This window comes from Melanotaenia boesemani, chromosome 12 (genome assembly GCF_017639745.1).
Source record: "Melanotaenia boesemani isolate fMelBoe1 chromosome 12, fMelBoe1.pri, whole genome shotgun sequence".
NCBI lineage: Eukaryota > Metazoa > Chordata > Actinopteri > Atheriniformes > Melanotaeniidae > Melanotaenia > Melanotaenia boesemani.
Window position 1 is genome coordinate 11,193,234 of NC_055693.1, and position 26,131 is coordinate 11,219,364.

The window sequence follows — 26,131 nt, forward strand, 5'->3', positions numbered from 1 at the left end:
ATGCAGGAAAATTGCTTCTAACTACATGGGGTTTGTAGAATGGACAGTTTCTTTTCTTAGGAAGAACATGTAAGGAAAAGAGGGTGATACAGATGTATTCCTCACTTTGTATTCCCATCCTCAGCTGGTGTTTTGCCACAGGAATTAAAAGTTTTACCCTAGATTTTTTCAACCCCAATTTTCGCTTTACTTACTGCCCTAGTAAATGTTTTCCAGTAAAGTTTATGTGTTTTAGTTATAAGATTCAAAATTTCTGCTGTATAACAAACTGTACAATAAAGGAGGGAATGTTTTTGGGGGTCATCAATGTGCATATTTCTTTGCAAACAGATTATCCTCTCAGTCACAACAGCTTGTAAATAATACACAGTGATGGTCGTAGTAAGGTTAGTGCTCAGATCAATAAAATGATGCCACAGTAGCTATGTCCATATTTTCTATTCATTTTGTGGTCTTTACAGATTAGTTATCCAAAATGTATAGATCTACCTTTTATCATGCTATCTTTTAGTGCATATAATTCTGTTGTTTTATCTATTTTTTCTTTTTGTTTGTTTTTTTTTAAGATTTTTCTATTAGAGTTTGTCCCTTCTGCCCAAACCCAACGCAATTTGTGGTGTTTATCACACTAACAAAATTACATTTAAATGTGTTAACTGTGGCATATCTTTCCTGAAACAGTGCTAATATCTTAAAAAAAAAAAAAAAAAAAAAAACATAAAACATCTTTTTTGTTAGTGTTTCTTGGAAACTTTTGATGGTTGCCATCAAAGTATTTTAGCCATCAAATCAAAGGGTATTGTTGCTGGAAAGACATGCAGTCGAATGTACTGCAAAGTCCACCTTGGAAAAAGATATCAGAATAATTCCAAATAAAAGCACAATGATCCACATCTGTCTTAATGCTGCTAATGGAAAGAAATATGTTGTATTAATTGAATAGTTGTGTGTTAAAGCTGCTTTTTTGACTGCTACCATTACTGCTGCAGAACCTCCGAGCCTTTGGGGCATTCTCCTTTCCGCATCTCTAGTCTCTCTATCTGGTTGGTCTTTCCACCCCCTCTGTGACCTTGGGATGAACGCACCAATGAGGAGCCTCACAGTGAGTCCGCTAGTCTTCTTCTACCCCATCTTCTCCTTCCACAACACCTCAATCAGTCACTCACTCACTCACAGAGCGTGTCGCATAAATGCCTTGATGTCAGACGTGGTGGGCATTCCTGTCTTCTATGAGCGTACTGTAGATGTGGGTAGTGTATTGTACACCATATAAGCCATGATGTTGACTAACTGTTGTGTGTTATTTACAGGGTATGCCTGATCGCATGCTATGTGCAGTGCTGGAGCAATTTCAGCTTTACTTTTCCCTTTGGTATGTGCGCTTTGTCTCCATTCAGAGTGTCATTTCTTCTTGTGTTCTTATGTTCAAACGGCCTGTACAGTTTTCTTTTTCTGCATACACACATTCATACAAACATACATAGAGATGTTGATGAGGACAGGTAACACCAAGTCAAACCTCCTCACACTGTGCAGCACATTCTTCTGGTGCCTTGGTGTTCAATATGATAAAGATCTCATATGGTCTTTTGAAATGGTAAGTTACTGGAGCTGTTCCAGTAAGAAAACACTTGTTCTGTGTTCCATGTGTGCTACGTTGTGTATCACAGTGGCCATTCAGTGATGCAGCATGTACAGTTTTAAAGTACACACCTCTGGCAGTTCAAGTCAGGGAAGTTTGCTTTGTGGAACAGACATCACTGCTTGGTAAGGCTTGATTCTACGCGTATTTACATACAGCCACTATTTACACACTGCTTTAATATGGATTTTATTCATATATTGGTTAATCAAAACTTTGTACATTTAATTCAGGTTTTTAGGAGGCCAATAATAATTTTAAAACTTTGCGTCATTAGGTACATATTAAATTCTTGTTTTCAAATTTTAATCCAGATGATTGAAGTTAGGAAAGTTTACTGCTACTGCCCCGACTTGGATGCAGCCAGAGTGCTCCCCTGTTCCTCATTTAGCTTTGGTCACTGTGTGGTACGCCTCCCTCCCTTTTGTTAGATCCACTCTCTGTATAGCACGGCAAGCCCCAGCATGCTGAAGAGGAAACAGAGCTCACGGGTCGAGGCCCAGCCCATGACCGATTTTGGGCCGGACGAGACCCTTGCAGACAGTGCTGACATTTTCTGGATCAACAAACCAGTAAGTCCATTCGCATATGTCCTTTTTTATTTTACCTATTGACATTACAGTAAGAAAAAAAACAAACTGTGACATACTTTATTTATTATTTTATTTTTTGTCTTCCTGCAGTGGGTCCATTCCTTGCTTCGGGCCTGTGCCATCATCAGTGTCATCTCTGTGTGTATGAACACGCCAAAGACCTTTGAGCATTACCCTCCCCTGCAGTATGTGACATTTACTCTGGACACACTGCTGATGTTCCTCTACACGGCTGAGATGATTGCCAAGATGCACATCAGGGGAATCATCAAGGTAGAGACTGAAAAAAATGCATAAATACATAATTAAATAATTGTACTGATTTTGGAAAATTTGATCATGATGGTAGTGTTTCTTTCTTAAACGTAAGTCTACACTGGATAAAACTTTATAGAAAAGCTATGATGCATGGAGGTGATTAATCTTGCATTCTTTCCTATATTTATAAAGAATTTCCTGCTTTTTTGTGGCAGTCCTGCAAAGAAATTTACAGAGAACCGGTAAGAGGACAAAAGCAGTGTCAGATTATTATTGACTGAGTCACAGGGACACCAAAGAGCCTAATTAAGACGTCACAGCTTCAGCAATTAATGCAATCTCATTTTCTTTCCCTGAAAATGAGAAAACATGTTAAAATAGATGGATAAAATTGGAATTTTATCAGCCTTAAAGGTATGCCATCAAGCTTCAAAACACTTAAACTGGTATAAGGAAGTGATAATTAAACTGGTATTAGGCCCTACACAAAGCTGTTCTTTTAATCCCACTCCCACATGCTCCTATTGGATTTCTGACTATACTGGTCATAAATTTGGGAACACTTTCTCATTAAATCCAATGGGAAAGCTTCCCAAAACTTATGAACGGTAGTATATTACCACCAGGTCCAGTGAGATTTGCATCATTGCCGCTGGACCTGCAGGATCACAGCCCTTTTCATGCCATAGATCTTACAATAGAAACACACAAATAAATAAACCATACCATTAGCATTTGCATACAGTATTTAAGTCATCCGGGCATTGATGCTTTGTTAGCCACCTAGTTTTGTTAGCTAACTTTGTCACATGCAAGAAAACAGAAAATCAGTAAACAGCAAACCAGTAGAAATACAACACCCAACATTTACTGTTATCCGTGAACACACAGCACAAGAAAAAAATGTAGTAAAGTCTCTTGAGTGTGCAACATATAATGGGTTGAAACAACTCCTTAACTTTTGTTCTACCCTCTGTCTTCCTGACAGACTCATCCCAATTCTCCCCTCAGCTGAATTTATTAGTTCCAATACTCTGGTTAAAGCTAGCTCCCGCTTTTACCTGTGGTTTATTTTTTGACTGTCCCCCCACCGTTGTCAACGTTACTTGACCGACTCCTTCAGAATTTGCATTAAATCTAGATCCTAGTGGGCTTTTTTTTTAAGTTTTGAGGTTGAATTGTGTAAAATATTTTAAATCAGGGTTCACTAAAGTTGGTCCTCAAGAGCCGCTGTCCTGCAGGTTTTGGATGTTTCCTGCTACAGCACCTGAATCAAATTAATGGGTCAATATGCTTGGGTAGAACTTGACAACAAGCTGTTAAGGAGAGCCATTTATTTTGAATCAGGTGTGTTGGAGCAGGTAGACATCTAAAATCTGCAAGATCGCAGACCTCGAGGACTAGAACTGGACAAACCTGATTTAAATGTTCACTGAATCAAATTTCTCGTTTTGTTTTCCAAATAATCTTAAAAAAAAATACGAGAACCAAGTTGCCACATTCAGTTTATAAATAAAGCTTGTGTGAAAGTGCCAAAAATAGCAGTTTTGTGAATGTCTACTTGCAGCCACTATAGTTAATTCTTGAACATCTGTAGGGGTTGAATCTTTATATTACTAACCCTTGTAGTTTGTGCAAAGGCTTTGAAGTAAGGAGGGAGAAGTCTTGGCTGCAACCTAAAAAGCTTGTCTAGTGATGGCCAAATAAAAAAAGTCAAGAGATTCATAATGGTATTCTGCAAACCAAGAGATGATGTCACATTCATTGGCTGTATTTTATGTTTTATGTGCAGTCTACAAGGAGAGCACAAAAATAATTTTAGCCAAATTAGAAATTATTCTTTTCTCTTACTATTTTGCCAAAAGACATTATGAATCTCTGAGTTTGTACGCTTTGAACTGAGTTTGTTGTTTTCTATATTTGGATGAATCAGCCCAATTCAAATTCCAGGTAGACCAATAATGTTGAATAGAAGCATCCAAGAACAGACAGCTGGCAGATGAAAGGCCCATAATTACTGCCATAAAAATGTGGACAACTTAACTGGCAAATCAAAGATAACTAACGGGAAGGCACTGAAAGACACACAGTTAGAATAAATATGGAAGAAAAAAAAAAGAAAAAAGGAGGAGCATTTCTTCTTATTTTATCTAACATTGTTTTTAGATCTTGGTGACACTCCCATCTTTACTTGTAAAATGTGATAATTCTCAGTCTGTTGTGATTTAACTTATCATAAATGTCATCTATAAAGGACAGAACTTTCAGGAAATCCTAAGCATCTTCTATTGTCAAAGTGTGCAAGAGTGCAGGTATTAAACATATCTAATATTATATTTCATGCAACTTGGAGGCTGCATTTTGTTGCTAGTTGTTGAAAGGTCCTGTCCCAAATCAATAATACACACAGTACAGGATTGTAATTGCATGCTTTTGTACTTGTCAGTGGGTGCCATCAAACATGGTCCTTATCTTTAGAGTGTTTCAGAACACACCCTTCTATTTGCAGCCTTTCCAGTAGAAGATTGACCCCCTAAGAGCTTCTTACGCAGCCCCCCTTTAGCTCTGTAAGTGATAATTAAGGATGCCTATTTCTCCTGGCCCCTTAACATTTCAGTTTGTTTGCACTTCAAGGGCCTTACAATTTTGTCTTGTCATTTGGAAATCAGTTGAACATTGTGGTCAATCTGTCAAAATGGCCCCTGTAATTTCACATTCTGTTTGTAGCCTTTCCTGGAATATTGCCACACGATTACTGAAGTCACACAAAGACCTTTTAGTGCTTTAAAAACTTTCTGTGTCAGAGTTTTAGACACAGAAGCGACAGGATGAAATAAGTCGAAAACACCCCAACACTGGATTCCTTGTAATGTGTCATTTAGTTTCTTTTCAAATATGTAAAGTAAATATTAATGATGGTCTAATTGTTTAGTCATTTGTATAAAACAGGTTCATCTTTCTTACTTTTTAAGTTGTTACTGTGTTGTTGCCTCTTGTTTCTTCTTAGGGGGACAACTCCTATGTGAAAGATCGCTGGTGTATGTTTGATGGATTCATGGTATTTTTCATCTGGGTCTCTCTAGTGTTACAGGTAAATTAAATCAAAATGTACATTCACTAAATCAAGCCATTTTCTGTCTCCACCCAAGATATGAGCTGACCGATCCTTTAATAAATAAATTTACCTTTTTTTTAGGTGTTTGAAATAGCAAAGCTTGTGGATCAGATGTCTCCGTGGGGGATGTTGAGAATCCCCAGAGCACTAATAATGATCCGCGCCTTCAGAATCTACTTCCGCTTTGAGCTGCCCCGCTCTCGCATCACCAATATTCTCAAGTATAATTCTGTCATGAGGATTTCTTTTAAATAGTACCCCATTTTATGGGGCACATGGAGTAGATATATATAAAATCTGACTTTCTATCATGTTTGCAGGCGATCCGGGGAACAGATCTGGAGTGTCTCCATCTTCTTGCTGTTTTTTCTTTTACTCTATGGAATTCTTGGTGTTCAGATGTTTGGAACATTCAACCATCACTGTGTAACAAATGATACACAATATGGGTAAGAAAGTTTTCCACATAAATATCTAACATAAATATAAATTAGATTCTAGACTGAAATACATTGTTATTAAGAGGCTAAAAGAGCTTTGTAAGGCAAGGCAAGGCCGTTTATTTGTAGAGCACATTTCATGTACAGGACAATTCAAAGTGCTTTACATAAAACAAATGCATCAAAGATATTTAGAAATAGTAAAAGGCATCAACACATAATCACAATAAAATAATAAATTACATCAAAATGATTAAAAACAAGATAAGTTAAAAAGTTACCATGCAGATTTCATGCATAGGTGCGTGAAAAAAAGAAATGTTTTTAACCTGGATTTAAAAATGTCTACATTTGGTGAAAATTTAAACTCCACTGGCAGTTTGTTCCACTTGTATCAGAACATTCATCTCTCCTTATCATGTATGCAGACAGTCTGGTGTACATTAGCCATTAGTAGAAGAATAGCTGGTGCAGGTAATTTTTATATTTATGTAGAGTTCTGATATCTGCTGAATTCTCATGTGCATTTACAATGCTTGGTTGAACTGAGTATTTCAGAAATGCATGGCATTATGTGTCTAATTTAATTGCATCTTGCCCTTAGCACAGAGTCAAGCTCTTTACCTTTTCACACAAAGAATTTGATGGCAGTTTGATAGAAGATTTTTTTTTAAAGTTTGGGGTCACTTCCCTATTGAATCCCATGGCAAAGTGACCCCAAATTTTTGAACAGTAGTGTACATATTAGAAAAAAAGGGCTATGGATTGGTGAACGAAGGAGGATCTCCTCTTTTGAGCATCAGGATTTTTTGCAGTTGACCTTATAACTCTGATTTGTGTTGGGTAAAGCCTGAAAATGGATGACATCTTTGTTATGTAGATTTATTCCAAACTATATTATGATAATGTTTAATTTGTGTGTTCTTATTCTAATTAACATTTTCCAATATAAAGTACACATATAATCAAAAACTATTATCAAAAACATTTACAAAGTTATTGCTTTCAGTTTAATACACCTTTGTAAGTTTTCAAATTAATGAGATATTTAAAACAAATCATTTAAAAGTTGTAAACATACTTTAGAAAGTTCTGTTATCAGCATGCTTTATTTGTGATTAAATGGCCGTTTTCTCCTGAGTTTGAGTTTAAATAACAGAATATGTGGACAGGATCTTAAAGTTTCAGTTATGTGAATTATGCTAAACTGATTGTGAACAATTTGCTATCACAAATTGATTAGCTTTTTATTTGGCTCATACATTTTTTATATTTAGTCATAACTGGACATTTTGTCCCTGGTGCTTAGCTTCACTTATTTCCCCTTTGCCATGTAGGAAAGTGATATCCTTTCATAAGATGCATTAATATTATTCAGCCTGGTCTTATTAGCTTTATCTGGGTTCACTGTTATTCCTCTGATTGCCCTTTGTGATAGTGCAATAAATTATCTCTTTGGATTCTGGACCCCTTAATAAACAATTTAGATGAGTGTCTATGCAGGCAAGACATTCATTTTCATTAGTGAAATAAAGCAGTTCCTGGTAGCACCTGTGGCTAGAAGACAAGGATAAAGATAAGGGGGATTCTAGTCTCAAATGCCCTTAACATTTTTTTCTCATTTAGATTTTCTTTCCAGTTGAAATATGATGTCTTGACTATTTATACTTGTTTCTCCCTTTTTATTAGCACAGTGACATGGAACAGCTTGGCTATACCTGACACACATTGCTCCCGTGATGGAGAGGGCTACCAGTGTCCTAATGGATTTAAATGTGTGAATCTAGAAGACCTGGGCCTTAGCCGACAGGAGCTCGGCTATAGTGGATTTAATGAATTAGGTATAATCTTATTATTGTCACTACTTCCTTCAAAAAGTAAGAATTCACGATAATGCAATGTGTGTACATTTTTCTATACAATATATCTTTTTATTTGATATACAATACTGCAGACTACATTTCATAAAGAGGCCAAGAAAACAAGCTCTGTAAAATTAAATTAGCTTTGCTGTTTAGTAATCTCTAGTGCTAAATGGATAAACAGAGATCTTCTTTTATACTAATCTACTGGATATTCTGTTAAGACATTTGCAGATCTTACATGTTGTGTAAAACAGTCTTAGGATGAAGCAGTTCATGCTGCAGCCTGCTGTGTTTTTATCAACCGAATGGTGCTCAAATGCACACAATGCAATGGCTCAAATCTTTGCATAGCCAAGATGAAGACTGATTGCTGCACAGTAAACAAATATGGTGCAATGAGTGTGGTTTACTGGCCAAATGTTTGGTCTGGGTGGTTTTTACACTGATTGTTGTGTGAAGTTTCATTCAGGAGAACCCATGGCTATTGACAACACTTTCAAGATTTATAAGCATTAGAATATTGACAAACTTTTTCTCTCTCAAATTAAATTATCTTTTGCTTAGTGTTATAAATGCAGTCAGTTCATTTAGAGAGAGGGCAGCAACTGGAAAACAGCCCAGGGCTCCATTTTTGTGGTTTGGCCAGCCTATGTGATTTATGTTAATTAGGTACATCAGATTAAATTTGTTTGTGACAAAGACATGCATTAGAGATCACTTCATCAGGTCAATGAGTCTATCTAAAGAAAAAAAAAACTATAGCGTACAAATGATCATTACAAGAAAGGATTACAGGATACCAAAGTTTACAGTTTTAACTGTCAGACTTTTGGAATATATATCAATAGTTTTCAAAATGAAAACCTGTTTGTTAGACTTGATCTAATGAAAACAGTGACAGTTGGTGTGAGATTCACAGAAGTCTCTGTTTTCACATAACTTTCCTGTCCTTGCCCCTACCACATGGCGCTGCCCCTACATTTTGCAGAGTTAAAGTGTCTTTTTTTTCTTTTTTCTTTTGTAGCTTGAGAAATAGTGGTCATCTAAACATGCAAATGGCCACCAACACCCAAAGAAAAAGCTTGATGACCATTATCCCTTAATAGACTCCTTAAATTCTAAAAGAGAACAGGCACCCCGAGAGAGAGTTAAAGCTGGGCCTTAATGTCTCATTGCCTGATGTGTCTTTTTTTTTTTTTTTTTGCTAGGTACAAGTATCTTTACTGTGTATGAGGCTGCATCACAGGAAGGTTGGGTTTTCCTCATGTACAGAGCCATTGACAGTTTCCCTCGCTGGCGCTCCTACTTCTACTTTATAACCCTCATTTTCTTCTTGGCATGGCTTGTCAAGGTTAGAGCCTCTGTCTCTCTACTGCTCATTTTTTTAAATAAATTGTAATGGACAGTTGACCTTTTAAAGGATTTTGCAGGCATGATGATTTCCCTCTGTTAGTAGAATGTTCTCCGCCTAATAAGCAAACAACTGTTGAACTGTGAATAAAGGAAAACAGTCAATTGATAGACATTTACCTTTAATTGTTACAGCGCTTTCTCTCACTTTCACTCCTCCAGAATGTGTTCATTGCTGTCATCATTGAGACATTCGCTGAGATCAGAGTGCAATTTCAGCAGATGTGGGGGTCGAGGAGCAGTACCACCTCTACTGCTACAACACAGGTATAACTGTCACACTCACAAGCACAAACTGACATGAGTAGTGCAACAAAATATTCCACTGACAACTTGATTATCTGATGTGTCTTGACTTATGTGCTGCCAAAATGTGACCTAATTTTAAACATGAAAAAAAATGTCTTCATTGCTGCTTATCTTGATAATTGAGTGCAAAAGGTCTGCTCGTTCATTAAAACAGAGTTCTTTAAAGATGAGCTCATCAAAGTTGCATGAATTCTGAATAATGAAAGAAAAGAACACAAACACATTTTGGCTTTCGTAGAAGAGAATGCTCACTAATGATTCAGTTATTTAAAAATTGGCTGTCTGAAAGGTCATACTGCAGAATAAAATAAGAAAAATTCTCAATAAAAAAATTAAGTGTGTGTCTGTTTTCGTGTAGGGGGGGGTTCTCTCTACCATTTCTTTTGGGTTCAAGAACAGAACTGAACACAGAAGTGATACTTACCCAAGCTGAAAATTTGCTTGATAGGTATCTATACCTTTGTTTTAATTTTGTGTCATTACTGTGAGTTGGGTATGTTTTGTTTTTTTTTTTTACTTTTCTAAAATTATTTGTATTTTTAATTTCAGTTTGTCTTTTATCAGAGAAAGAATCCAGCAGAGTCAGCCAACACCAAAGCCAGAGACAAATCAGCTCTCTTGGTAGCAAAGTGGGGTTGTTGTACTGGCACAAGCCTTTGTAATTACGGATTAAAATGATAAATGCTGCTGGTGCTTAATCATATTAGCTGTCCCTAACTAATGTTTTAAAGTGATTCAATATGTATATAAATATGTGTTTTGTTGGCAGATTTGTGTGTTCTTTGTAAGCCAGCCTTGGTTCTTTGGCAAAGAGTGCTTGATGAGATAGAAGCTACAAAGCAAAAATGTGATTGGTTTAAGTGTTTTTGTAACTTCAACAAATCGAACGTCCAAAGTTATAAATAGTTTGAATCATTTAATGTCACAGCAAGTCTGAGGTAACTCATAGAGAAAGGAGGTAAGGATGTTTTGTCTCTGCTGGACTGGAAGGAGCTTGGAATTAAATTGGTTTTCTTTAGCAGTGGAAGGGAAGTATAGTTTGGCATCTGATCGGCATGAAAGAGCACACTGAGAGGCTATTAATTTGGGGTCCACCATGAGAAAGTGAGCAACATCGCCTGGGATGGAGTCAGCTGGAGTACTAAGCTTAGCTTTAATTTGGTTAGCCTTATACTTCCTTATATATTTTATGGTAGGGATTTAAGTGAATATATTTGTTCTAAAGGCTTTCATATACTTAACCTGTAGTCTGGTTCACTGGAAAATATAGTAACTTAGTAAAGTGCTAATGTTTTGTTGTGTCTTTTGCTCATTTGATTTCATCCAACATTATTCACTCATAAATTGATAAAAGGGTTTCAATAAATCAGTTTGAACCAGTAAGTCAGTCCCTGATTTAAGTTGAATAATATTTTAAGCCCCCCCGCCCCAAGAAAAAAAAAAAAAAACAAACTTATTTCTTTTTATGAATCCTTAACTTTTTTGCCACAAGTAGTCTTTGATATTACTCTAGACCACGGCTACTCAATTTGGTCCTACGAGGGCCGCAATCCAGCAGGATTTCCAAGTATTCCTGTACCAACACACCTGAGTCAAATTAATGAGTTATTGTGTAGAACCTGATTGGCTGTTAGAGCCACCTAATTTGACTCAGGTGTGTTGGTGCAGAGATACATGGAAAACCTGCTGGATTGCGGCCCTTGTAGGACCGAATTGAGTAGCCCTGCTCTAGACCTTCTTTATTAAAAGTAGGGTTATCTCCAGCTGCATTAGATGACATGACCTACTCTGTCTCTGCTATGCTTTGTAATAATCAGCTCTAATATGAGTGAAATTCAGTTGGAGGTGTTTTAATCATGAAAGCATTGTAAAGAAAAATAATTTTCATTATGCAAGGTTCATGCTAATAACAAAATAGTCATTTCTATAGTTTTCCATAGCTTTTCTTGGTCTTATGTCTTCTGTATTGTGTTAACGTTTTCTCTAGGTTGAGCTACTTTTTTTTAATCTGTTTTTTTAATCATGGCACATAGGGCTGCTTGATTATGGGAAAAATGATAATCACGATTATTTTGATTGAAATTGAGATCTTGATTATTTAACACAATTAGAGAAAGAGAGATGGAGGGGGCGGGGGCCAGCCAGTGTGACATTTGAAGTCTTGTCTATGATAATACAGACTAGTTTATTTTCACCCAGGTCCCAGTAGCTAATGTTAGTCTTAGACCAGCAGCTATGTTCTGCTTGTTGTGATCTGGAAAAAAATTAGTCTGGAGACATTTTGTTTTCACGTTGTGTCATATGGTGCGGCTTGACCACAGGTCTGTTGCTATGGCGAAACATTGTACTGTAGCCACATTCTTCATAACACCCTCACATCACTTATACAGGGCAAGAAGAGACACTCGACTAATGGGCGCGGCACACGGGAGGCAACGTCGCACCTTCTCAATTCATTTTAAATAGAACCTGCGTGATTAGGCGAAAATCGCTGTCCATCTCCAGCCAAGCCACAGGCGACATTCGTGTATGTGAAATGTTGTGCACGTTCATGTAGATGTGCACACGGGGCTTGTGACGTGACATAAGAAAATAGAAAAATGTTAAATTTTTGTCGCGGTCGCATGACACTACAAAACACCCCTATGATGATGACAAATCATGGACCCAGGTTTCCCTTGCCCAGACATGCGTCACCGGGGTCCCCCTCTGGAGCCAGGCCTGGAGGTGGGGCACGGAGGCGAGCGCTTCATAGCCAGGCCTTTGCCCATGGGACTCGGTCGGGCTCAGCCCGAAAGGGTGACATGGGCCCCCCCCTCCCGTGGCTTCGCCACCTACAGGAGGGGCCATAGGGGTCAGGTGCAGTGTGAGCTGGGCGGCTGCCAGAGGCGGGGACCTTGGCGGTCTGATCCTTGGCTGCAGAAGCTAGCTCTAGGGACGTAGAATGTCACCTCTCTGGCGGGGAAGGAGCCTGAGCTGGTGCGCGAGGTTGAGCGGTTCCGGCTAGCTCATGCTCATGCTTTACCCTGGTGGATGAAAGGGTAGCCTCCCTCTGCCTTCAGGATGGGTCCTGACTGTTGTTTATGCTTTTGCACCAAATAGCAGTTCAGAGTAACCACCCTTTTTGGAGTCCATGGAGGGGGTGTTGGAGAGCAGTCCTTCCGGGGACTGACAATGACTGGCAATGACAGCGAGACCTGGAAGGGCGTGATTGGGAAGAATGCCCCCCCCCCCCCCCCATCTGAATCTGAGTGGTTTTTTGTTGTTGGACTTCTGTGCTTGTCATTGATTGTCCATAACAAACACCTTGTTCAGGCATAAGAGTGTTCACATGTGCACTTGGCAACAGGACACTCTAGGCCGCAGTTATGTTTCTGGTGTGGGTTGGCCAAGGTTGCCCTTTGTCACAGTTATGACCCCTTGGTGTCTAGGGGTGAAAAGGGTTAATAACAAACCTGGCCGGAGACAAATCTAAATGGTATAAATGAAATATTTATTATAAGAAACAAAATCAAATACAATTTCCTATAAAATAAAATACAAAACAGGTTCTGGTTCTAAATAATGAAAATTGTCCTACAAACAAAAATATACCATTTCCGGCACACAAAATAAATAGCACAAAAAGTGTCCTTTTTCAGGTAACGCTCATGTTAGCAATTTATACAAACAACACAAAACAATAAATGTCAACCAGACTGTTAAAGTGATGGAACTTTCACAGTATTCTACAAACAAAACACATAGCTCTTAAACAGCAAACCTCTCCTAATGAGAGTGCCACTAAATCCAAATTACCTATAAACCAAAACTTCTCAAAATATGGACCAGAGTGTCTTTTCTCTAAAGCCAGAATACAGTCCAAAGAAAGCTCATACAATAAACCACAGCCAACTATGAGCCCACACAGGGTGTAATGCACAAGAGAAATCCCAAAACCAGAGAACTGTGTGCCCACGGTACACAGCTGCCAGGAGTAATGTCGATGCAGGGCTGTAATGGGCGAGGAGTCCATGACGCAAAGCCCCTTCGGGAGATTCCGGGACATCAGGTGACCAATCTGGACGGAGGAGGGCGGAGTCGTGGTGCAACTCCCACTATCTATCTTCATGGAGCAGCAAGTCCCCAGCTGTTCCGAATACGGCATCAGACTGGCAAGCCAAGGGCCGTAACACCCCCTCCTTTAAAACTTGGCCACCCGTCCATTCCAAGAACCTTCTCACAAATATAACACAATATTACACACAGTCATCACATGTCTCTTTCTTCTTTTCACAATTCTCCTTTATTTGTCTTCATTTCTCTTTTTCAAGCATGGGACAAGACATCAGGTTGTCCACAGCCTTCTTATGGGTTATTTCTAGCTGGTATTCTGGAACTATAAGTGCCCATCGCATTAGTCTCTGATTAGTATTGTACATCTGGGAAAGAAATGTCAACGGATTGGGGCCCGTATATACCTGGATGGGTACAGGAGAGGATCCCACATGCACTTTAAAGTGTTGCAGTGCCAAGAATAGTGATGGTGTATCGTGGAGTAATGCAGTTGGTGCCGGCCGAACGTCCTGGAGTAGTAAGAGATGGGGTGATCAGTCCCATCCTCACGGCGCCTGCCCCTACGGCACTGGCATCTATCTCCAGCTTAAAGGATTTTGACATGTCTGTTGCGGCTAACACAGGTGCATGTTTGAGAAGCACTTTAATGCTGTCAAAGGTGTGTTGGCAGTCTGGGGTCCACAGGAATTCCTGCTTGGGACTCATTTGTGTTGTCAAGAGATTTACAACCTTGGCAAAGCTTCTACAAAAGTTATGATAGTAACCGGCCATTCCTAAAAATCGTCTCAATGCCTTTCTGTTTTCTGAAACAGGGAACTTTGTAATAGCAGTCACTTTAGCTTCTAATGGGTGGACTACCCCTTGTCTCACCTGTCTGCCTAAATACGTGATGGTTGCACGGCTCACATTTGGCCAGATTCAGGGTCAGAGAAGCGCCAGCTAAACATGAGAACACAGTTTCAAATTCGGCCATGTGTTCCTTCCAGGTGTTTGTGTAGACAACCACATCATCTAAGTACGCCGTACAGTTTGGCAAATCCGAGAACAAAGTGTTCACTAGCCGTTGAAATGTCGCCGGTGCGTTGCACATTCCGAACGGCATGACAGTGTACTGCAAGAATCTGTCCGGAGTAACGAATGTGGATATCACAGACGCCCATTCTGTGAGTGGAACTTGTCAGTAACCTTTCAATAAATCTATCTTTGTAACAAACTGAGCGGAACTGATGGTGTCCACTCAATCTTCCACACGGGGTAGGCATCGGTAACGGTTACTGAATTAACTTTTGTATAATCAGTAATGAATCTAGGAAACCCATCTGGCTTGGTCTTCACTAAGCATGGGGAGCTCCAAGTCGATTACTGATTTTTGCGAAGCCATGTTTCAACAAATAGTTTCTTGTCTCATGAGCTGTCTCTTTACAGGATTACATCGATATGGATGCTGCTTAATTGGATGGCTATGTGTGACCTCTATATCGTGGCTGATGACATTGGTGTGGGACGGAATGTCATTAAACAGAACGCGGTTCTTGTCGACTAACGTGAGATCTAATCGCTGACTATCAGAAAAATAATGTAATGCGGACGGAAGCGAAGCTAGCATCTCCGTGTTTGACAACCGTGGCGCTTATCTAGACTCGATGTTAACGCGAGGATCGCTCTCAACTAGTGGGGTGTCCAACAGAGTAACGGCCACACCGCATGGTACTGAGCTTAAAACTGAATGTGCAGGTAACACAGAAGACGAGGCTTTGCCGACCGGTGAGTCTGTGTCAGGTAACACATAAGCTTTCAGAATGTTCACGTGACTCGTGTCTTACGTCGACGATCGGGAATAGAAATAACACAATTAGTCTCATTTAAGCGTTGCTTTACTAAATAGGGTCCTGAAAATCGAGCTTCCACTGTCGTTCCTGTTGCGGGGAGCCAGTTATTACAGGCGGTTAATTATCCATGAGATATAAACATATTTATACCGTTTCATTAATAAAACGCAGATATACTTTGGCAATCCGTTACCTGTAAATGAAGTTCATATTTACAATCACACACTATCAGTTCTGTTCTGGATATTTATGGATAAAAGTTTCTGTAAACTGTTTTAAAGTTTGGTTGGTGATCCCGATAGCAAACCTTCAAACGGCCAGCAGGAGGGGATGTTGATCAGTGGCAAGAATCCCTTGAATTGGAACTTTGTGACCGTACATAGCAGAGAATCCATTCAAAGTTACCATTTGTACTTTCCTAAGATGTGGGATCAATTTAAACATTCATTATTACAAAAATTCAACCATTAAAGGCAGTTTTGAAGACTATAGGTTAAACAGTCCTGTAAGAAAAGGGTTGTTATTTCTGACACTTCTTGACAAAGTCCATCTGTGGAAAGAATGTGGTCTGGCGTCTTAAGGTCCATCTCAGGTTGATTTACATGTGCGAATGTCTGGGGAAGAGGGCCTTAAATGTTGTTAATCACCAAAAGGTTTGAGATGTTCCCTGGTACGGTTGACACTCGGCCCTGAATTAACTCAGCTTAAGAGTGTTTCTTCTTTTTGACATTAATGAGTTAGAGTTTTCAGGTCGGATGGCCAATCAAGTCTCCTCTGAATGCAAAGTTCCTGTAGGCTGGGAACTTAGTGTTAGGTCAACAATTGTCCATCTGGTGGTGGACAGGAATTTCCTCTGGGTCGTAAAACATGTAGATAGGAAGAGCAGACTCTGGGTGATACCAAAGTCTTGGGGCCTAATGCTACAGTGTCTTGTCTAGTTTGTCTTTTTTTAGCAGAGGTTTGATTACAGCTGTTTTTTTAAGCACCGGGAAGATGCCTGAAATTAAAGACACGTTCACAATCTGTAACAGATCTGGCTCCTGAGTATTTGAGGCCTTTTTGAAAACACCTGTGGGCATGTCCAAACAGCAAGAGGAGGAGTTCAGCTGATGTAAGATGTTGCCCAGATCTTTGCTGTTAATGGGATTAAACTGTGTCATGGTGTTTAAACTGGTTTTCAATGGACATAGTATGTCTCTTGAATCTGCTGATGATGAACCAACTGCTTGTCTAATAGACTGGATTTTGTTTGTGAAGAATTTGGCAAGCTCATTGCAGGCCTTGGTTGAATAAAGTTCAGATGCTACTGACACAGGAGAGTTTGTTAACCTGTCAACAGTAGCGAATAAGGCCCAAGCATTATGACAGTAATGACAAAATAATTTCTCTTTATACATGTCATAATGAACCTGTAGATTTATTTTTCTCCATCTGTGCTCAGCTATCCGACACTCGTTTTTTTTTTTCTTTTTTCACCACTGTGGAATTTCTCCATTGAGACATTTTCCTTCCTGTAAATATTTAGAAACATAACTCTGGAAGAGCCCTTCAGCTGAAGAGCCACATATTTAAAAAGAAAACTTCTAATAAATAACTGCTTACACTGAAATGAGTCATTCAATAAAACTGCACCCCAGCTTCTCTCATTGATTAAAAAAGAACAGCTGGTGTCAGGCTGAACCAGCAGAAAGGTGGACACAAATGCAGGCAACTGTGAAGTTGCTTTATTAAAGCTTAAACAGAGAGAACCAGTACAGACTTGAGAGGAACAACAAGACTACACAAGGGACCTGTGTGAATTGTGGGTATAAATAGAGGGGTGGACAGGTGTAACTCATAAGGGGGATGATGATGATGAGACAAAGGTGAAGTCCAAGATGGCAGGAGCAGAAGAATCCTGGGTAATGTAGTGCTAGAACCGATGATCAGTAGGCCGGTGATGCTGAACGCACTAGCAGAGGAAGAGCCGGCATAAAAGAACCCCCCACTTGAGGCGCAGCTCCCGTCGCGTGCACCAACTGCCCGCAGGACCACTCCGAGGACAAGGTGCAGGGCAATCTGGACGAGCCCGTTGGAAGCCCAATGTGGAAGCCCGATGTGGTCAAGAGTCAAGAAAATATACATGACAGACCCAACTCCACTTCTCAGGGCCATACCTGCCCCAGTCCTCCAAATACGTGATGTGTCCCTGGCAACACCTGGAGTCCAGAAGGGACCGGACAGAATACGCCACAGTACCCTAACTTCCAGGGTTGGAAGAGGTTTGTCAGCTAGGGGACCTCTGATCACCGGCCTGGGGAGGGAAACATGAAAAGTAGGTGAGATGCGGAAGTGTGAGGGAAGTTGGAGAGTGTATGAAACCTCATTGACGCTCCGAAGGATCTTGAAATGACCAATGACCCTGACAAGGCAGATGAAGACGAAGATCCTTAGTTGAAAGCCAGGGCTGATCACTAGGTCGGAATGTAGGGGCCTCCGAGCGTTGGCAGTATGCCTGGATCTTCTGATGACGGATTGCTTGACACAGCTGGATATGGGTGGTCTCCCAGACTCGTTCAGCTCGTTCGGCGAAACCACTTGTCAACAGCTTGGACCCTGACCTGCTCTGGGTTCCACAGGCTCAAAGGAGGTTGATGCCCCAGTACACACTGGAACAGAGTCAGATCAGTAGACGCGTTCTTGAGGGGATTCTAGGCATACTCCGCCCAGGACAGGGACCGGAACAGTGGGCCTGTAGAAACCTCCCCAGCTCCTGATTAGTCCTTTCAGCCTTCCCATTGAACTCGGGGTGATAACCAGAAGTCAGACTCACTGAGACCCCCAGGTGGCGGAAGAAAGATCTTCAGACTTGAGATATGAACTGTGGTCCACGATCAAAAATGATATCCTCTGGAAGGCTGAAGTTTCTCAAGACATGGCCAAACAAGGCCTCAGCAACCTGGAAAGCAGTAGGGAGGTTAGCAAACGGGATGAATTTGCAAAACTCTGAAAAATGGTCTACTACCACACGGATCACCCCTTGTCCCTTGGAGACAGGTACGTCTGTAACAAAGTTTACAGCGATATGGGTCCATGGTCTCTGTGGGACCGGCAAAGGCATTAGTTTCCCCTGCAGGAAGATGATGTGGAGACTTGGTAGTAGCACAAAGGGAACGGGAACAGACGTACTGAAGAACATCAGAAGCCAGGTGGGGCCACCAGTATTTTTGGGCAATCAGGTGAGCTGTACGCTTTGCTCCGGGATGACCTGAGGATGTAGATGTGTGTGCCCACCTGATTACCCTGTCACGGAGCTTCTGAGGGATAAATGTCCAGTGGGCTGGACACTCAGGTGGTGCTAGTGTCCATTGCGACTCACATTTGATATCCGCTTCAAAGTCCCAAATGATGAGCTTGATAAAGACTGAAGCTGGCAGGATGATAGCAGGCTCTGTAGACACTGTGCCAGGGCCATCTCGGCATGACAGAGCATCAGTCTTAGTGTAGAGACTTCTGTGTCTGTAAGAGATGGAAAAGTCAAAGCGTTAAAAGAACAGGGCCCACCTGGCTTGATGCGGATTAAGTCGCTTAGCTGTACAGAGGTACTTCAGGTTGCAATGATCAGTGAGAACTTGGAACGGCTGGAGACCTCCCTTGAGCCAATGCCAATTTCACTGCCAGCAGTTCACGGTTTCTCATGTCGTAGTTTCGTTCAGCTGGAGAAGTAAGCACAAGGGTGGAGTTTAGGAGGCTCACCTGAACGCTGCGAGAGTATTGCCCCCACACTGGATAGCACCTACTTCTGCCATGAAGACAAGACTGGGATCGGGACGACGCAGAATTGGAGCTGAGGTGAAGCATTGCTTTGGGCTCTCAAAACCCACCTGAGCAGCCGGCGTCCAAACGAGAACCCTCAGTTTACCTTTGAGAAGGGCCGTGAGTGGGGATGCCACGGAGCTGAAATCACGGATGAAACGACGGTAGAAGTTGGCAAACCCCAGGGATCTCTGAAACTTCTTAATGGCCCGGGGGGTCGGCGAGGAGGTGGCAGCATAAACCTTAACCTTGTCCATTTTCACCCCTTCTGGACCGATGATGTAACCCAGGAAGGAGATGGTAGACATATGGAATTCACACTTCTCTGCTTTAACGTGGGCAAACAGCCATTCCAGAACCTGCTGAACCTGCTGAATATGCTGAGACCTAGACTTACTTCACTGTGATGTTATTCAGCCAACGGTAGTTGATACATGGTCGAAGGCCCCCACCCTTCTTTTCCACAAAGAAGAAGCCTGCGGCTGCAGGAGAGGCGGACGGATGGATGAATTTCTGCTTGAGAGCCTCCTTGATGTAAGCTTCCATGGCTTGATGTTTGGCCTGTGTGATTGGATAGATGCGAGTCCAGGGGGGTGAGGTACCTGGCAGAAGATCAATGGCACAGTCCCAAGGACAGTAAGGTGGTAAGCGTGTGGCTCGGATCTTGCTGAACACTGCCATCAGGTCCTGATATTCCCTGGGAACAGCGGGACTGCTGCAGCAGAGGGATTCTCAGCTGACATGGAAGCACATTTTAATGCTTCCAAGTGAGTACCAGGTGATAGTGAGGGAAATCTCATGTCCTTGTTCCCCCGGTGAATGATGGGCATGTTTTTCATGAGCCATGGCAATCTGGGAACTAGGAGATGACGGGATTGAGGAAGAACAAAGATATTATGTATGCTAGGTATGCTAAGGTATGCTATTTTGTGTGTTTCCATTATAAAATGGGTCCATACAACCAAACCATACCGCACCATTTCAGGACCTCCTTCAGTCGTAGGTCCATAGGAATGGTACATATGGTACGGTTAAGGCGGAAGTACTGGCAACACTGATGAAATCTATGATTGGCAGACAGAAAAACGTCACTGCCCACGACAAAAGCAGGCGCAACACAAACAACGCTGCTGTATAGTTGTGGTTCAGTTGCACATTGTGTTTGGTTGTTGGAAAGATACAAGAAAAAGGATGCCTGCAAGTAATAGTAAGGTCTGGTCGGCTCTGGAACTACAAACTTTCCTGGCTATAGTTGGCGATAGTGTGATTCAGAATGAGCTGGATGGAGCAGTGAGAAACGAAAAAGTGTACAAAGAGATTTCTCAGCGGATGGCTGCCGAGGGATTCGAAAGGACATCCGAGCAATGTCGGGTAAAGCTTAAGAAGCTAAAAGGACAATATAAAAACTTAAGGATGACAACAGCCGTAGCGGAAACAGCCGAAGTACTTGGAGGTGGTACGACGCCATGGACGACATTTATGGCCACAGACCAGCAAACAAAGGCAGAGAGGGAGGGCTGGACTCGGCAACTGCACTCCTAGAATCCATAATAGATCCTCATGGTAAGAATTTTCCCACTTGGGATGAGCTTTAGCTATGCTAACTAGTTAGAAAATTACAGCAAACAACCAGTCAGTCTTCGCACAACTTCTTTGTAAATTCAGATGAAATGAAAGGCTCGAAGTTAGAATGCTAGCATAGCTTAGCATTCTATTGTTTCCTGCCTGATGCTAACAGCTATTTACGATCGCTAACCATTCACATCCTGTGTATTATTCTCGTTGTTTGTGAATCAAACTCGTGATATTTGCATTTTCAGATTTAGTGGAGGGACTTGACACTGATGCCTCGTCCTTTCTGAACGAGGGTCCATCCACTTCATCAAGTAGCCCCAGTACCCCGGTAATTGCGTCACCACCGACCCAACCAGAGATGACACCCACTGCACTCAGGCGTCAACACACCGGTAAGTCATGATGTTCTGAATAAAAGTTGTGATTATGCATTTCTCCAAACTTAGAAATGACATTAAGCAGTAAACAAGTTTCCTCTGTAGTTTATTTGCATTATGAAATCCATAATCATAACAGTAAATAATCTTTATATATTACTGTTTTATTTTCTTAATGTGTTTTGATTTTTTTATATTTTATATTTGCATTTGTGTGTAGATTTGCCCTATTTTTTCTGTTCTTTTTCGTTTATCTGATTACTGCTGTGATAGCAAATACCCTTCATGTAATTTATAAAGTATCTTTTTAGCTATGATCACAGTCTGACAGTGTCTTAACTAATGTATAATCACCCAGTTTATTTATTTATTTTTTTTTACTGTTGATTAAAACCCACTATTCTGGTCTTTTGCATATTCCAGTTGATAGAAGACGGTCGCAGCTGGATGTGCGCACAGTCATGGAGGAGATGCGGGCTGCAGATGAAAGGCAGCTAGAGAGAATGGAGAGCCTTTCTGAGCGTCAGTTTCAGGCACTGCGTCTGGACGCCCAGGAAGCGAGGCAACAGGAGAGAGAACTTACACGTCAGCAGATGGAGCAGTCAGCTACCTTCAACCAGGCCTTCCTTGGTGTCCTTGGGCAACTTATTCAAGTGCTGGGAGGCAGTCGTGACCCCATGCCACAGCCCGAGCAACAGTGAGATAGCGACAGAAAACCTTTAGTTTAGTTTAGCTTCTATTTATGTTTTTATTTTATTGTTTTTAATAAAGGTGGTCTACCTAGTACATTTTTTGTGCATTTCTTATTTCTAATAAGTAAAATATGTAATCTGTTTTTTGTCTAGGTTCTGTGTAATTATTCCAGTTTCAATATATAAGTTATTAAAGAAAGATTTTAGTGCCCTGTAGCAAGTACCCTGTAATAAAAAAAAACACGAGGAAATGAACAAGGTAACAGAATTTATTAAGTCAAACGATCACTTAACAAAATCTGTAGAGGCCATGTAAGTGTTGAGGTGCCGCATCAGAGCCTCACGTACTTCACTCCCCTCTTCTTCAGCATCCCGAGCTATTAGAAGTACTGGCTCTTCTGCAGACAAATCCAAATCATGCTGGTAGTCTTCTCCATGACTTTCACAAAGATTGTGAAGAGCACAGCAAGTAAGCACCATGGATTTGACAAGTTCAATGTCACTGTCATTCCTCTTTAAAAGACATCGCCACCGACCTTTAAGTCTCCCAAATGCATTTTCAACTACGACTCGGGCCCTGGATGTTTTTTTGTTGTAGGTTTGTTGTTCTGCTGTCAAGCGGCCATTGTCTGGAAATGGTTTTAGAAGCCAGTTCTGTAAAGGGTAGGCAGAGTCCCCCAACACATAGTAGCCAACATCCACCCCCCCAATATTCTTTGTGCAAGCAGGGTACAGGCCTCCCTGCCCAACCAAATCCCACAGTGTGGACAATCGCAGAACCCGAGCATCATGCAAACTCCCGGGCTTTCCTGCATTCACATTCCAGAATAGTCCTTTTCCATCAACAACTCCCTGGAGGATGATGGAATGCCAGCCTTTTCTGTTGAAGTAGTCGGTGTGGTATTCTTGTGGTGCTATTATTGGTATGTGTGAGCCATCAATAGCACCAACACACTGTGGAAGGCCCCACCTTTTCTCAAAGTATTCAGCCATGTCTTCAAGCTTTTCCCGGTCTGGAAAACAGATCATTTCAGGAACTAACAATGTGCAGGCAGCCTTACAGAAGTCCTGCACACACCGACACACTGATGATTTACTGACACCAAAAAGATGACCGATGCTTCTGTATTCACTGTTGGTCGCCAGCTTCCACAGTGCAATGGCAACTCTTTTCCTCAGGGGCAAACAGGCTCTGAAGTTGGTGTTTTGCTTCTCCATCACTGGACGTAGCCGTGCACAAAGGTATGAAATGTTTCCTCAGACATTCGGAAATTGCGGACCCACTGCATGTGTGTGAACCCCGGGACTGTCACATTCCACCATTCATTGACCCGGCTGAAAGCCCAAATGACTGGTCGGTGGCGCTGCTTCAACAAAAGAAGAAACATCTAAAGACAAAAAAGGAAAGAAAAAGAAACACAACTTAATACACTATTAAGTCAATGTAATACAACATAATATTCCTTACAAAAAAAAGGGCATGTATAAAGGGGAGCAACATAAATAAGGAAATATGTGATTTAACATAGATATATATGAAACCTGTATCTTGTTAAATCATGTATATCCTTTCCAACTTATTTGTTTTCTTTTTTTTTTAATTTCCTTATTTTTATGTTATGTTTTCATAAACACAAGAAGTAAACAAAAGACTGCAGAATTGAAAACGGAGTTCTATTCTATTCTACAGTCATTTAGCAGACTCTTTTATCCAAAGCAACTTACATTTGAGAGTAAGAACAACACAAGCAAGAATTCAAACAAGATGGGACGTCATAATTAAGTGGTAGTCCGACTGCTGTGAGTCCAGTTGGACCCAGGTGCTGCCATAAAGTGCTCGAGGCAATGCATATCATTTTTTTTTTTTTTTTTAAGTCTTTTGTACGTCATTTTGTTTAAATACAACATCACGATTTCATTAAACAATGTCAACTTGGGCATAAGTGCACACAGCTTATTCAGTACTTGGTTGAGCCAAAGACCTGGACAAATGTTTCTAACTCATTACATTACAGTGCAGTTCATATTTAAGCTACCCATGTAATATCTTTTCGGGTACAGAGGTTATTTTTTACAAGTTAGTAAACATATGAGTACAACTACATGACATACATGATAACATGGCATGAAGTCGCTTACCCTGTGGCGTCTCTGTCTGTGTCTTTGCTGCACAACGGCGTATCTCTCGTTCCACCGCAAGACCCAAGCCAGAAGTTTTCTTCTCTTTTCGGCTGTGTTTCTCTTTGCCGCCCGCAATCTTCTCTCGTACAGTGCGGCTTGTGATGTTTGTACAAAGAACCACAAGCAAAGCAGAACAAAAACAAGTTGCTGAATGGCCTCCATTGTTGTTTGTTCAGTAGCGTCTCGTTTGCTGTCGTCGCGCTAGAATGACGCCACACTAGGCATTTGGTCTAAACACCGCCACCCAGTAGCAGTCCGACTTGCAGTGGAAACGCTCACCAGAATTGGCTGAACCATTCAATGATGCACAGGACCGTACCGGCCCGAACCGAACCGCTCAATGGAAACGAAGCTTAAGTAAAAAAAAGAGAAAAAAAAAAAATCAGCATAAAAATCAATAAAAATCAAAGCTAAGAGCAAGAGCAAGCAGCAAGCGAGTGTATAAGGATGCAGGAAGCACAAAGTACTAGTACTGGATTTGGTGTTATGATTTAAATAAATTGTTAAGAAGAGGGAGCAGGATATTTGAAATCTGAAATCTGCGCTAAACATCTCAAAATGAAAGAGCTTTTTAAAGACAGTATATTACATGTTACAGAAGGAGTACTGTAAGACTAGCCAAATAAAAGAGCAGTTTACTGTAAGCAAATATAGGCTATTGTGAATTCCTTGGTCTGCCTTTGTTTTTTGCAATTTTGTCAGTCAAAGAAAAAGCTATTGTTTGCTTATTTGGACTGGACTTGTCAAGATTCATAATTTTCTTTTAAAATGTTTACTGGTTCAAAAATTGCTGTGAAACAACAAACATTTGATGATGTTATTATTTCCTCTCTGTCTTCAGAGTGATAAATCCTGGGAAATGGTAAAACAGAGCTCTGTTGCTCCAGTCTTGATGTAAACAGGCTTGTGTTGCTGGCATCCTGCCACAGACCTTAAAATAATTAGCATTTTTTTCTGTCATTATCAAAATAAACTGTAATCACATTGTCATGCCCCAATCTTTATCTTGGATGGGGGAAAACTAATTAGCTTTGTGTAACACTTAACTGTCAATCACAGAGGCTGAAACAATGTAATCCTTCCTTCATCATCTCTAGAGAGAAAGGGTGGTGGTCCTGTGAGACACAACCAATGCCACACTTCCCATTCCTTGACTTTGCTATAGTTCCTTCCGATTATGGAGGCTCTAAATGGAGATTAGGCTGTAAAGCCTAACTATACTGATAAAATGAAAAGGATAAATGAACCTTTGTTTTTAGGTTTTCTTTGTGTATTCTAATGAGTTGCTTTTTATTAAGCCAAGTATAATTTCTACACATTCAACATTGAGCTTGTGAGTAGTGGTGTCTTTAATAATAATAATAATAATAATACATTTTATTTGTTGGCGCCTTTCTTGACACTCAAGGTCACCTTACAGGATAAAACACAAGAGTAAAACAAATCAATAAATGCATTCATAAATTAACGGATACATAAAAAATAATAGATGCAGTGTGAAATATTACAGTGAGTATGCCAGTTTAAACAGATGTGTTTTGAGTTTGGATTTGAACAGTTGTATTGAATCAGAGTTACGGAGGTCTGGGGGGAGAGAGTTCCAGAGATGAGGAGCAGAGCAGCTGAAAGCTCTGCTCCCCATGGTAACAAGGCGGGCTGGGGGGATGATGAGGTGGATGGAGGAGGAGGATCTGAGGGAATGATCTTTGATATGATAAAAACAAGATGGAAACAGCTAAGAATTATTCACAACATCCTTCCTAAGATCTAATAAGTTGTGATGTTGGTATTCAGGAAGGAGAAACACTTGAAACAGTGGGCATAAGGTGTGCTTTCAAAGAGCATAATGGTAAATAAGGAAGCATGAGTGAAGGACTTATTTAAGCCACATTTTGTAGGACGTAAGGGTCATTTCAAATTAGTTGTGATGTGATGGAAAGTAAGAAAATATGCACCCCTTAACTTTAATCTGGTCTTTACAGTTGTGTTCTATG

The 26,131-nt window shown here is 40.7% G+C and overlaps 1 protein-coding gene across 6 annotated transcripts in view; it reads left to right on the forward strand.

Moving 5' to 3' along the window:
• The window catches only part of nalcn (sodium leak channel, non-selective), an 83,473-nt gene that overhangs the window by 3,732 nt on the left and 53,610 nt on the right, over window positions 1-26,131 (forward strand). For 5 of the 6 annotated variants that reach the window (XR_006012283.1, XM_042002009.1, XM_042002012.1 and 2 more), the window contains exons 3-12: window positions 990-1,102; window positions 1,311-1,372; window positions 2,074-2,214; window positions 2,326-2,508; window positions 5,501-5,584; window positions 5,690-5,829; window positions 5,929-6,057; window positions 7,738-7,889; window positions 9,122-9,264; window positions 9,486-9,590. Coding sequence is in view for 5 of the 6 variants with exons in the window: in XM_042002009.1 (XP_041857943.1) it covers window positions 1,331-1,372; window positions 2,074-2,214; window positions 2,326-2,508; window positions 5,501-5,584; window positions 5,690-5,829; window positions 5,929-6,057; window positions 7,738-7,889; window positions 9,122-9,264; window positions 9,486-9,590 (1,119 nt within the window). In the remaining variant the exon portion in view is untranslated. The remainder of the gene's footprint in view (window positions 1-989; window positions 1,103-1,310; window positions 1,373-2,073; window positions 2,215-2,325; window positions 2,509-5,500; window positions 5,585-5,689; window positions 5,830-5,928; window positions 6,058-7,737; window positions 7,890-9,121; window positions 9,265-9,485; window positions 9,591-26,131) is intronic. The other variant, XM_042002011.1, reaches the window with a different exon arrangement.